The sequence below is a fragment of the Sceloporus occidentalis genome, unplaced genomic scaffold (assembly GCF_023333645.1).
Source record: "Sceloporus occidentalis isolate IW3139 unplaced genomic scaffold, rSceOcc1.0.p SCAF_38, whole genome shotgun sequence".
NCBI lineage: Eukaryota > Metazoa > Chordata > Lepidosauria > Squamata > Phrynosomatidae > Sceloporus > Sceloporus occidentalis.
The window spans coordinates 6,444,378-6,457,763 of NW_028317018.1; the positions used below are offsets into that span (position 1 = coordinate 6,444,378).

At 41.4% G+C, this 13,386-nt stretch overlaps 1 protein-coding gene across 1 annotated transcript; it reads right to left on the reverse strand.

Annotated features, from left to right (window-relative positions):
* Positions 1–901: 901 nt before the first annotated feature.
* Positions 902–7,132, reverse strand: LOC149290684 (importin subunit alpha-5). Its single transcript, XM_089488378.1, has 10 exons — positions 7,067–7,132; positions 6,126–6,266; positions 5,870–5,955; positions 5,136–5,404; positions 4,773–4,855; positions 3,510–3,773; positions 2,434–2,667; positions 1,758–1,940; positions 1,177–1,326; positions 902–997 (listed from the first exon to the last, which is right to left on the reverse strand). The coding sequence occupies exons 1-10, from the start codon at positions 7,130–7,132 to the stop codon at positions 902–904; spliced, it is 1,572 nt and encodes a 523-aa protein (XP_089344504.1).
* Positions 7,133–13,386: the final 6,254 nt, after the last annotated feature.

The window sequence follows — 13,386 nt, forward strand, 5'->3', positions numbered from 1 at the left end:
TAAAAAGGTCAGAAGACCGACAGAATAAATAACGTATGTGTTTCACTTGTAGCCATAGGGCTAAAGAATAATGGCATAAAATTTTTTTTCCCCCTGTATTATTTTCCACCAACAGGGTAGAGTCCCCCTATGTAGCAGTGGGGAGATGTCCCTGTTGCTGCAACAACGTTAAGCACAGGAGGCTCTAAGATTGGTTAGTTGCTGTTGGCCACACAACAAGTTAAGGAGGGTGTCTAATCTTAGAGGGGTTTTTGGTTCAACAAGATGTTGTGGCTTGAAAGTTTTGCCTGCTGATGATTTGGGGGCACATTGTGACACATGTGGTATTGCACTATCCAAAATTCATATGCAATATATTTTATTTGGCTAGCATGTAAGGAGATACATAGCCAAATGTCTGGATGCTGTAGAAGTCTTTCAGGCCATTGAGATTGATTGGTATGACAATCCCACTCTCCCCAGCGGTTACACTCCTTAACTTGGATAGTCCCTTGGCTTTTATGAAGCACTCCATTTCTAGACACCTGATGTTGCACAATGCTTGACCCTAGTGTATCAGAGGTGTCAAGGGTGGAGAAGATCAGGGTGATGGAGGAACTAGTGAATTTTAATTTTAGAGCCATAGCTAGGTTTACAGAAATCACTAGCACCCAGCATCAAAAAGCACTCCCTATTAAATTAAGCCTATGGATACCCACTTAATTTCTCAGTCGTGAGCATTTGTAACTGGATGGGCTCAAGCATGCTTACTAGATCACCCATTTCCTAAAATTGTACTTTAAGTGATGTTTGGCCTTGGGATTCATGGTAACAAAAACACTTCCAAAGTTTTGCTTATAACTTTATTACTTAAGAAATAGTAAACAAAATAGATGCTATACCCATTTTGGCCAATAGATAATTAGAAGTTGAATGCATCTTTATGCATATTTGGGGCCTGAAATGCAAAGGCATCATTGGTAGCTTCTGGTTGCAACCCAAGCATATCATCCACTTCCTGGAGGGGAAGAAAAACAAGATTACTATATGTAGCCATTTAATCTAATTTTATGTATGAAAGCTAAAGTAGCAGTGACTTTCTCCATTATGCCAAAAAAGGGGACAACCCAAGTGTGTATGAACCTGGAACACATTTAACCCCAAAACACATTAAACTACAGTCAGATTGATAAATACCTCTCCAGAAAAGTACTTCTCTATGAGAGACAAAGCTGCATGATAAACCATGTGATTGTCATGTGTTTGAAGAGCTTCTATCTTCTCTAGTCCGCCAAGCTCCTCAACAACCAGACAAAGCTTATCCAGTTCTCCAAGTTTCTCTGCGGCCTGCAACAAAGTTTTTAATTGCAATGAAAAAATATCAAAGCTACATGTATAGAGTTTGATGCCTTTTTGTCAGTAATTCTACTTAAATTAATGTTCTCTTTAGCATTGGAAGCACAAAAAGCCAACTTCAGAATTTACACAAGATGACTGATAAGACACATTTGCTAAAATGTAGTAGCCATTAGTTGTAAAATGCAGTATTAAGATGAAGTCAAAATGTAGCTAGCTACACATTAGAATGTAAATGCAGACAATTGAAGCAGCAGCACTCGCCACACACTAAAAGCATCACATTCATTCTTAATGGAAGGCTTGCACAAGACTTCCGGCTTGGGGAGGGACACTAATAGCAGGAAAAAGCTTAACCTAACAGAAGAAATAATGGCTCAGCTAGTTAAGGCACTGCGCACACACACGAATATGTAACTTACCAGGAATATGTTTGATATGGCATCAAGGATCACGAGAATAGTTTTACTGTCCTTAACAGTCAGCAGGTTGAGTAGTGGCTCCAACACACCACATTGGACCAGCTGTACTACCTGTTCAACAGTGCCACCACTGGTATAGTTTGTCACTGCCCATACTGCTTCTTTCTGTGCCTTAAAGTCTCCCTAAAAAAGGGAAACAAGACAAAAAAAACACACACAATGTGGGCCTGCAGTTACTGTAATCGATGATCAGTTATAGCCAGAAGGGAAGTAGAACTAAGTAAATGTAAAACATTCTAGCACAGAACAAATTACTGCCATCAGTAACCCAAGCAAAATCAAACAAAATGTGAAATAGGTGAATTCAGCTAGAGGGGCAGATTGTATTTTATTTCACCCCCCTCCCCATCAGTATAAATGATTTGGAGACACTATTTAAAACTATGCCCAGCATTCGCCTCTCCACCCCACCTTTACAAAAAGAGTAGAACCAAAAAGTATTTCTGAAGGAAAACTAGCAAGAACAGTAAATTAAAAGGGATATAACCATTCTATACACCTATTGTTCTAATATATAAAAGGTGTTTTTTCCCCATAAGCTAGTGCTTAGATTACTTTCCTAAAATAATTTTTATTACATAGAATATTGAGAGAAAGCAAATAACTTGTAACTCACCTTTTTAAGCAGATCAACAAGAGGAGCAAGTAGTCCACAGGTAATAAGCTGCTGGATTTGAGATGATGGGCCTGCAGAAATATTACTGAGCGCCCACGCTGCCTCTTTCTGAACGCTTGGTTTACTGTGCCGCAGAAGCTGGGGCAGGGCAGACAAGACACCTGCATCAATGGCAGACTGAGTTTGTTTGTCTGTCCCTGTGACAATGTTTCCAATGGTGCGCAATGCAGGTGTCTGCAGGAGGGGGAAGAGGAGAAATAACGAATGTGTTTTAAAATACTTTAGTCGTTACCTACATTTGTGCTGTCCACCTTGCAGGTGGTTAGAGAGATTGTGCAGAATCCCCTCCTTTGTTTGACCCTTTGCATATCCCCCCAGCTATTTTCTGTGTGGGAGAGGTGTTGGGTTTTTTTTATACTTTGTCAGCCAGCTTCCACACTGGCTCAGATAAAATCTGGGGGTAGCAGGCCATCTAGAATTACATTTCTAAAGCATGCATATTAAAAGTACTTTAATATGCATTCTTCTGTACTAAAGAAAAACATTCACCTGACCTAGACGTTGCAGCCCTGCTGCAGAAGCTGCCCTCCTCTGTTATGACATTTGTTGCTATTGACTGCTTCAAGCAAAAGTCCTCCCAATGACATCCTTGGCAGCTGAAGACTGGATAAGGAGTTTTGCATGCAGGGAGAAGTGCTTCCTGAACACATCTCTTCCAAAACAGCAAATAACTACCTAACCCCAGTAGGGCAGTCTAACATATAGAACATTATAAATTTTTGTTCATGAGTAGGTAGTGCCGCTATGTTCCCTCATTTCTCAAACCCAGAGATCCTAGCTGGACTCACTGCAGTGTTTCAGGGGTTGTTAATACCAGAGTTACCACTCGCCATTTTGTTGAGTTGATCATGTTATGCAAGCGGGTGCCTCCTCTAAAGCGTTTAGATGGAACACATTTCATCTAATGCTTTAAAAGTTACCAAAGATCCTCCTACTTATTGAAGACACTGATGTCAAGGCAATCAGTTTACAGTACCACAATTCAGACAGGAAAGAACTTATGCTTATTTACTTACAACAATGCTCAGTTCCGGGCTGTACATTAGTTGAACTAGTCTGTCTACAGCCCCAGTCTTTACCACCACATCAATACGATCGTTAGAACCATCAGTCAGATAAGACATTGCCCAGCAGGTATCCGATAGAATATCCTTGTCATCATGGTGAAGGAGCTGTGTCAACACTGGTAGAATTTGGAGCACAGCTGTCATTGGGGGATACGGGTTCTTGTTCCTGCACAAGTTTGACAAGGTCCAAGTTATGTTCCGTAGGTAACCAACCTACAAAGAAAGAATGACATGTACTTGGCAAATCACAAAGCCAAACTTGTCCGGCAAATCCATGCTTCAAAGATTATACCCAAGCTGTAGGGACATCTCCCTACACAGAAGAGCAGGTTGCTGCTGGATTCCTGCTGACAGGTGTGTGTAACAGTGCTCGCTGTGACACATATCCCCTGGAAGTTCACCTGAGGAAAGGAGAGTCTAGCAGGGTCTGCTTAGGCTCAGCCATTGCTCCTCTTGCTGGCCGATTGATCAGCAAGCAGGACTGCATTGCCAATTGCACAGTGTGACCAGCACAACCCGTAAGGAAGAGGAGAGGAAAATAGTGGAATCATGGTTTAACACACCTATGACAATGTCTTAGTCAAAAAAAAACAAAAAAAACCCAAACCTGGACCTGAAGGGGTTAATGGTATATTTATTTTAGTCCACAAAATCACTGCCATATATGCTATAATGCTTGCATTATGAGGAACTTGATCCAGGGAGTAATGAGATTGCCGCTATGGAATCAAGAAGAAATGTTTCCCCTGTAGCATAGTTGGCAATTGCCCCAAGTAGGGTGTTTGCCTTCTTTTGGATCAACATTAGAACTAGGTATGTGTGAAAGGTTGATCTTGATGGACTGAAGTTTTTTTATGTCCCCCCCCCAACCTTCTATACTATACTAGTAAATCATTGAGGTAATTTCAAGTCAAATAAGTAATTCCTTTTAACTACCTTATGTTTCCACAGCAGACAAAATTATAACTAAAAATACAGAAAACCCTAACCCTGTTAAGACTCGACAGAGTGAATATAATTGTTTATTTTACAAAAAGGGAACCTTATAAATTCATAGACTAGTTTTAGTGTGGGGGCTCCTCTACTACAATAACCTTCTTTTCCTTGCAATCACCGTCTCTCTTTAGTGTCATTAGTAGATACTTCTGTTAAATCTTTTTTTCATGAATTGGGGAACCCTACAAAAGATGTAATTGTGAAATTAATTTATACCGGTGTTTGTGGAGTCACAAGAGCAAGTAGTGGAGGAATCACATTGCAGTTAATCAGCACATCTCTGTACATTGGACCATCACCTGTATTAAGGAAAAATATATTAAAAAAATAAAACACATTCTGCGATAAGTTAGTTTGCTTTGGAATCTTATGGATGCCAGTGAGCTCTTCCTTCCCAGCCCCATCCTTACAAAAGCTACCTGGGCCCAGATAACATGCTTTCCTTTTCTCAGATCCTGAGAAAAGGAAGACAGTTGACCTTGTGGCAAACATTAGATGTCATTTCTCCCCTCAAATATGTCATAAATCAGTAATACACTACTGCAGTACATAACAGTGATTGGAAAATTAAAATCTTACCAGCAATGTTTCCCAATGCCCAAACTGCCTGTTCGCTGATATGTGGGTGTGGGGACGATATCAGAGATATGAAAGGAGGGATAGCACCCCCATCCACTACAGACTTTGTTTGATCAGAGGTACCAGAAGCTATATTTGTGAGGGCCCAAGCAGCTTCAAACTGCAGTGTACTGTTATCATTGCGGCTCAGGAACTCCACCATCTTGGGGATTAGCCCAGCATCTATGATATCATTAAGAGGAGGATTCCTTTCTCGAGATAAGATTTTTCTGCAAGAGAGGCGTTCCGTTATTGAACATGGAACATAACTACACAGACCCCCAGGTCTTTCAGCCTTTACCAACAGCTAACTCTTCTGCACTTAAATACCACACACCTGGCTAATGCATAGAATGATTTCTCAGAGTCTGACCCTCCCCATAAACATGCATCTGTATCATCTCCCTTCACCCCAGCCCTTTGGCTTACAGGAGATGCATTGGAATGAATGCATCTCATGCCAAACACTGCACATTTTGACCCCCCCCCCCCCACCAAAATCCAGTTCCAGTACTTTCAACTGAGCGCATTCATGCCAGCTAGTGGGTCATACAAATAACGTATCCGAGTGGGCTGGTGCACTGTGGTGTCTGCTAAAATTATGTATTTGCGTCCCCATCCAGGTAAATAATTGGGTCTTACACCTACACAATTCTATTCAAACACTCTTGGCAATTACAAAATCAGTTGAGTACCTTGCTGCCTGAGTGCTCCTTAGCTCAAGATCTGGATTTCCAGATATCATTCCTTGAACTATTTCATCCAAGGAGAGTTGAGGAACCTGTTGAAAAGAAATGACAAAATCCAAATGAGAAAAAAAAAAAAAAAAAAAAAAAAGGGGGACATTTGACAAGGGGGCCTAGTCTTAAAATCAAAACAAGATTTAAATGAAAGCACATTTACAACTATTATATATTAAAGTTACCTCCAACTCAGCAGCATTAGACTTACCACCACAGAGTTAGTTTTCTGTTCTGGGGACAGAGGCTGTTCGTCTGCAAAGGAGGACACATTCCTCCTCTTCAAGATCTGTTCATCTTTTTTGGCTTTCCTGAGCTCCACACTAACTTCCACCCTCCTGCGCCTCAGCTCCTAAAAAGAAAATTAAAATCAGTTTCCTTGACCAGGCTCATTTGTGGAAGACTTCCCAGTCATAAAAGAGTAGGCCTTCATCATACTCAAATTTCGACTGCTTGAACCAGCCCATGTTCAGTTACCCCTCCTTCTGGACATATAGCCTGTAAATTTGTCAGACCTTTAGGCAAGCTGTTGCAGGGAGTTCTAGGGAAAGGATGATTTGCGATCTCAAAGCTAGGGGGCAGAATAGCGGCTATTAAGAGAACAGGTTCCATGCACAAGGAAAGGAATGTCAGATTAGATGCAGATAAGGTGAAGTCCTTGAAACATGAGTGGCAAGTTGCAATAACAGTAGAGTAATGTGCTGAGCAAATGCTGCAATAAGGAGAGTACTGGTGTTTAAGATGGTATTGTTGACGCTAAGCACCCCTACATTACAAAACTAGAAACTGTTTTTTGTTCGGAACTTTTTCTTGGGATAGCGGCTTTTAAAAAGCTCCTAGTCCCATTAATTTGTGTAGCAAAGAGGGAGACGAATACCCCCCCCCCCCATTTAGTTTATTAATAGCTGTAAAACACCACAGATGTATTTTATATCACTTTAGTGACGAAGGTGCAGTTTACAAATACTTAGTGCTTTTTGGTGAATGATTGACTACGCTCAGACTGTCATACCCCTACAATACAGATGGTTTTATCTAAAGAAAAAAAAAAAAAAAAAAAACCAACACAAAAAAAACTTGAATTTACATTCAGGCGTTGCAGAGGCCTTGCACCATAATTTAAACAATACAAGAGACACCCTAGAAACTTACCGTTGTATCTTTGCCTTTATTTTTGAACTTTTTCATTCGATCATCTGCTTCATTTGTAGTCGGCATCTTGGTAGATGTTCTACACCAACTACTAGAACCTGTCACCGTTCTGCAGAAGTAGATTCACCCATTGTGAATCATTATATTTATAGAAATTTCACAGATTTAGAAGTAGAATATGTTTAATATAACCTTGTCCTTCACAGAATATAACAATTCGGTGCATAAAAAAAACCACAAGTGCCATTATTGCAGGGCAAGAAGAGGGAATCCTAAGGGTGCTAAAAACAATGGATATTTAACCCCTTAACGACAATTGCCGGTCCTGGCACGACACGGAAAAGCATGTGCTTTACGACAATTGACGTGCCAGGACCGGCACGTCTTTAAACGGGTGCAGAAAGCGATCTGTTTTCGCTTTCTGCACCCAAAAAACGTTGCTGAATGCCTCGACCTCGAGGCATTCAGCAACGCCGCGATCGGAACGAAGGGGCCATCTCTGGCCCCTCCACGGGGCGTCAACATCCGCCATACTTTGTATGGCGGCGGACGCCCGTTTTAAAAGCGTTTAGGAGGCGATCGACGATCGCCTCCTAAACTTAAATGGTGTCGCTGGAATGCCTCGATCAGGAGGCATCCAGCGACACCAAACACTTACCTTTCGATGGGCTGTGACCGCTCCGGAGAGCGGTCACAGCCGCAGCTGCCGATGATCTTCGCCATCAAGCAAGATGGCCGCTGCCCTATAACAGGAACCAACAAATTTTAAAAGTTCGCTAGATGGTCTAGACCATCTAGAGAACTTTGGCTCCACTTGCAGGTTGAATACAGGTACTGCATTCACCATGCAAGTCAATGGAACCCAGCTTTCTAATCACAGTGTGATTAGAAAAAATTAAAATAAAATTAATAATTAGAAAGAAAATAGTAAAAAAATAGTAAAATGTAAAAATCATTTCCCACTGATGTCACTATCAGGGGAACCTTCAAGTTGAAAAAAAGTTAAAATTTGTTTTTTAAAAAGCCAAAAAAAATAAAAATATATATATATAAAAAATATATTTTTGTGAGCAAGTCCTAAAATTAGCATATTAGCTTAAAACAATTCTCGCATGGAAAGAGTTAAAATACTGGCATATTAAATGCCCGTGGGGTGTCTACTTTTAAAAAAGGTATGATTTGATGGGGTAAATTGAATTGGCCAGGTTCAACAACGTCCCAATTAACACCGGGGGAAGGATGGCCACACACCTAATTTCCAATTAGAAAAATGCACACGTACCAAATGTGGCCTTTTAGTTCCCACAAAAATGACACACCCATGCATGTGGGATATCACTGCACTCAGGAGATGTTGCTGAACACATTATGGGGTGTCGTGTGACAGCGGCATATACCAGGAGCTGTAAATTCATACATAAAGTAGGTGTGTGTGGAAAAAATACACACACAAAAATACTACTGCAAACTTTGAAAACATGCTGGTGGTAAAATGTGTGCATGCAAAGAGTTAAAATACCAGCATTTAAAATACCCTGTGGTGTCTAGTTTTGAAAAATATATGGTTTTGTTGGGCACACTGAAATGGCCCGGCTCAAAGATGTACCAAATAGGGCATGGGCAGTGGATCCCCAAATGCCAAAGTTCAACATTGAAAAATGCGCATGCCCCAAATGTGGCCCTTTTGCCCCCAAACAGCCAGGCAAAATCATTCATGTGAGGTATCGCTGTACTCAGGAGATGTTGCTGAACACATATTGGGGTGTTTTGTGATAGTGACATAAACGAGAACCTTTTAATTCATACCTGAAGTAAAATGTGTGTGACAAAACAAATGCAAAAAAATGACTACCACAAAGTTTGACAAAAACTGGTGGTAGATATGGTGCATGGAAATAGTTAAAATACTAGCATTTGGAATACCCTGGGCTGTCTAGTTTACAAAAATATATGATTTGATGGGGTAAATTGCATTGGCCGGGTTCAAAGATACCCGAAATGGCACATGGGGGGAAGAATTACCAGATTTGGAAAAAATGGCTTTGAAATAGCAAAACGCTACCTGTACTTATTGCCCCATAATGGGTAGAAAAAAAGCAAAAAATACATAAAAACATTGGGTATTTCTAAACTCAGGACAAATAGTAGAATCCATTTAGCAGGTTTTTTCATTACCTTTTATAGATGAGTAAAAGATTTTTCAACTAAAAGTTAGAAACAGTCATTTTTTTCTAAATTTGTCACCATATTTTACACTTTTTTTAGTAGTAAATAATATGATACAATCAAAACAATGTCATCTAAAGAAAGCCCTTCTTGTCCTGAAAAAAACAATATCTAATGTGTGTGGGTTCAGTAAACGGGAAAGAAGAAAATTACAGCTAAACACGAGCAGCGCAGAAATGTTAAAAAGGCCATTGTCACGAAGGGTACAAAAAGTAAAATCAGCCTTTGTCACAAAGGGGTTAATGTGGAAGATTACACGTGTTGCATAGATCACATGGAAGCAGTGATATAGTAGAATTATTTTTCCCTAACTAGATATTCTATTATATTTTCAAAGCATCAAATACTTAATTTAAACAAGTATAGAACACGTGGTTTATGCACCCCTGAATTACCAACACAACCAAAGAGCCGATCAGAAGCAAGAGCCATTACAGCAAACTGTAGCCTTAATCCGTTATAGTTTAATCGGTCATAGCAGCGTTATGAGAGAGGGAGGGGGCACTTCACCGGTTTACGCATCCCACGAAGACTCATCGGTGGGCTCAGCAACTATAAATCCGCTTTAATCTCCCAGGCGTTAGTTACTTGGAATTAAGAGAGAATTTTGCAGCCTGTGCTCGAACGGATATTTCAAAAGATTTTGCGGGAGAAACAAATACGGCTGACATTTGGATTTCTTATAAAAGGGACTAAAATACCCAGAATGAAATCGGACTTCTGTCGAAGTTTTGTGAGCCCAATAACCCGGACCTCACCCAAAACCAGTCTATATAAATAACGGTTATCTGCATCAATAGTACTAAAAATCCGAGCAAAATGCTGTTTTGCCCTCAACTCACATTACAGTCCGCATACAGCAGTAAATCACTTATAAAGGCCCACGGCCTATGCCGGCATCACAATAAACCACAAGTGCTCTCCATGACCCAAACACACCTTTTCTACCCTCTCAACGAGTTAATACACGGACCTAAGGCTCTGTCTTTAAATCAGACCAGTGGGCGTAGCAATTTAAAATAAGACCAATCAGAGCAATATATTAACGATAATAACTAGCAAATGAGCTCAGGGCACAAAAAAAAGACATTCGAAATAGTGATGAAATGTGTCCAAAAGTGCACGGCGGAAAATGCCGTCTAACATGGTACTTCCATTTTTTATATTTCATCAGTTATCGTTATCTGGTCTGTATGTGGAATGTTCGATGGTACTATTGATACGTTACATAAATGTATAATCTGTAATGGATTGGCACAAAAATACATGTTATAAGAACACCTCTACAACACCATAACGGACGTCAGCGTTCGTACGTATGTATGATAACGTAACATTACGTTTTGTGTCCTCAATTTGCGCATGCTCCTGGCTGACTATCCGCCTACGCTACTTCCCGCTGTGCTTTCCTTTTGCGCATGCGTCGTACTGCTTCCTGACTGTCTGTCTGTCTGTCGCTACCAACCATTTTCGCCGCCGTGCAGGGTTCGCGTTGACTGCCCAGAGTCCGCGAATCAGCACCGCACAGGTAAACGATTCGCCCTTTGTGCTTTTGCATTTATGACGGAATGGGGCCGAAGTATAGTACCAACTGCTGTTAGTATATAATTACCCGGTGGTCTGTAGGCCGAACGAAGGGGCAGTTGAGGAAGAATCATCGGGCGGGGACGACAGAGTGGGGTAATCAGGCAGACGTATATGAGGTTTCGCCTTTTACACTTTGCTTAGACCTGCCTGTAATAATATATTCTCTTATCTGTTAGTACCTGCACTATTTCAACGTTGCACTGCTTTAATTATGGCGTCGAATCCAATGTTTTCATCTGCGTCTGTCTCTAGCTTTAGCACGGAGTCTTTAGACTTGCATATGGCCGGTACTCCGTTTTATATGTATATGAAACACTGTATCATCTAGTATTGATTATTTAATCCCCAGGATGACGATGTGCTTGTACGTTCATGGACCATGATGAATCATTTTCCCTTATACCACTAATGTAATATAGCTTCAGTGCCTGGATCCGGTAGAGTAATGCGTGATTCCACACTTTAAGGGGGGGCAAAAAATATAGGCATTTTATGAATAAAAACAAGAGGCCATTCCATTGGTCAGCTCTTGCGTGATGGGGTCTGGTTATACTGCCTGGTGTCTTAGTGTTTCCTGCATTCCTAGCGGCTTTATGGTGAACTATGCCATTCCAGAAGCAATAAACGGGTCAGGTGTGGGCTCATATGGCATTGCCTGGCCCGTTTTACTAAAGTTACTTAAATGGGAGTGAACAATAGTCAGTACAGCAAAGAGTGCTTCCGCCAGTGCTGCAGAAATCAAAAGGGTCACCTTCAGTATAAAGTATGATAGAACCAGTGAACGCCCATGAAATGTCATGTTTCTGTAATCTGAGCTATTTACAACCTATAACAAAACCTTTATGTGGCAGATGATGGAATTTGTTAGCACAGCGGGTATGGCGCTGGATTATTGAGTTGTTAGATTATTAACTATTGCTGTTATCAATACGGATGGAGGCTGTAAACCAATCCATGATCAGATCACTCAACAATATCTTCCCACTTCTCGGTATTGCCATTTGATATGTTGGTGTGGTCAACTTATGGCACGCAATTGCTCCTTCCATCTAGCCCATGCGCACACCTTTTTCTTTGTTACAAGTGACTGTCTTTCAAAATGAGAATCTGACATCAAAGTGGAGAAATCGACTTGATACGTCAGATCACACATGAGTAACATTGTTGGTAACTGTACCTAAATTCCATATTTAATTCGCACAAAGACAACTGCAAAAATGCCACCAGTTGTAGCCAACGTGTGAATTTGTGGTTTGCCATTTTTATATAAATACCAATTATTAAAGAAATACAAAGCTGCACCACTGAACATGTAATAAAGGCACATTTAGGCTTTTTTGGCATGTTGTATGCCAGTGGGCCCTGTTCAGTGTTTACAACTCTACAATAGTTCTACTACCATTTGTTCCTTATGGTAAAATAGTACCTATAAAACCAGATATAGCAAAATGAATTGACAAATAGCACACGCTATATGTGTTTTTAATGACTGTATTATACCAAAAGCAGTGAAAATGGTAGAACATGCAATTTAGAGGACACTCAAAATCCATTTGCTACTTTTGCCAATGCACCTGTGGAAAGCCCCCCACTGAGTTCAGTGAGGTATTAATTTTAAGTAATAATGGTTCATGTGCGCCACTCTATTATACAGCTCTACTCTTGGGAGTGTTACACGCATTAAATGTTTAAGTCAATTTGAGTGTTAACGATAAGAGAATGAAAGTCTGTCTGTCAGGCTTACATGTCATGGGGGGAGCACACGTGATCAGAATTCCCTGCCCTGAGTCTGTGATGTAAGCAGTAGTGCAGATGGTAACACCTCTAATGATATTTTCTCATAGAAATGTCGTCTTGGTAAATTCCTAAACATTTGCAATTTCCTTTAATATATTAGAGTTTTAGGTTTTGTGAATTTCTCAGATTTTAATGTGTGTGTTTATGTATATGTACCGTATTGGCTCGAATATAGGCCGCACTTTTTTCCCCCACTTTAAGTTTTAAAAGTGGGGGTGCGGCCTATATTCGGGGTCTAGCGCCCGACGCCCGGGACATGCAGTCCCGGGCGCCGGGCAGGCAGCGGGGTTTGGATACAGATCCCCGCAGCGGTGCAGGGGACCTGCATCCTAATCCCCGATACGCTCAGACAGCCTCCCCTGCCAGCACTTCCCACGGGGGGGGGGGTGCCGGCACGGGAGGTTGTCTAAGTGCATTGTGCGGACCGTCCGCACGATGCGTTTTACCTCTGCCCCCCCCCCTATTTACCGGAGCAGACTCCCGGGTGTCTTGCGGGGCCGGCGGGGGACATCTACGCGATACGCGTATATAACTTCCGGTGCTGGCACCGGAAGTTATATACGCGTATTGCGTAGATGTCCCCCGCCGGCCCCGCAAGACACCCGGGAGTCTGCTCCGGTAAGTGAGGAGGACAGTGGCAGCATATCTCGGGGAGGGAGGACAGTGGCAGCATATCTCGGGGGGGGGAGGACAGTGGCAGCATATCTCGG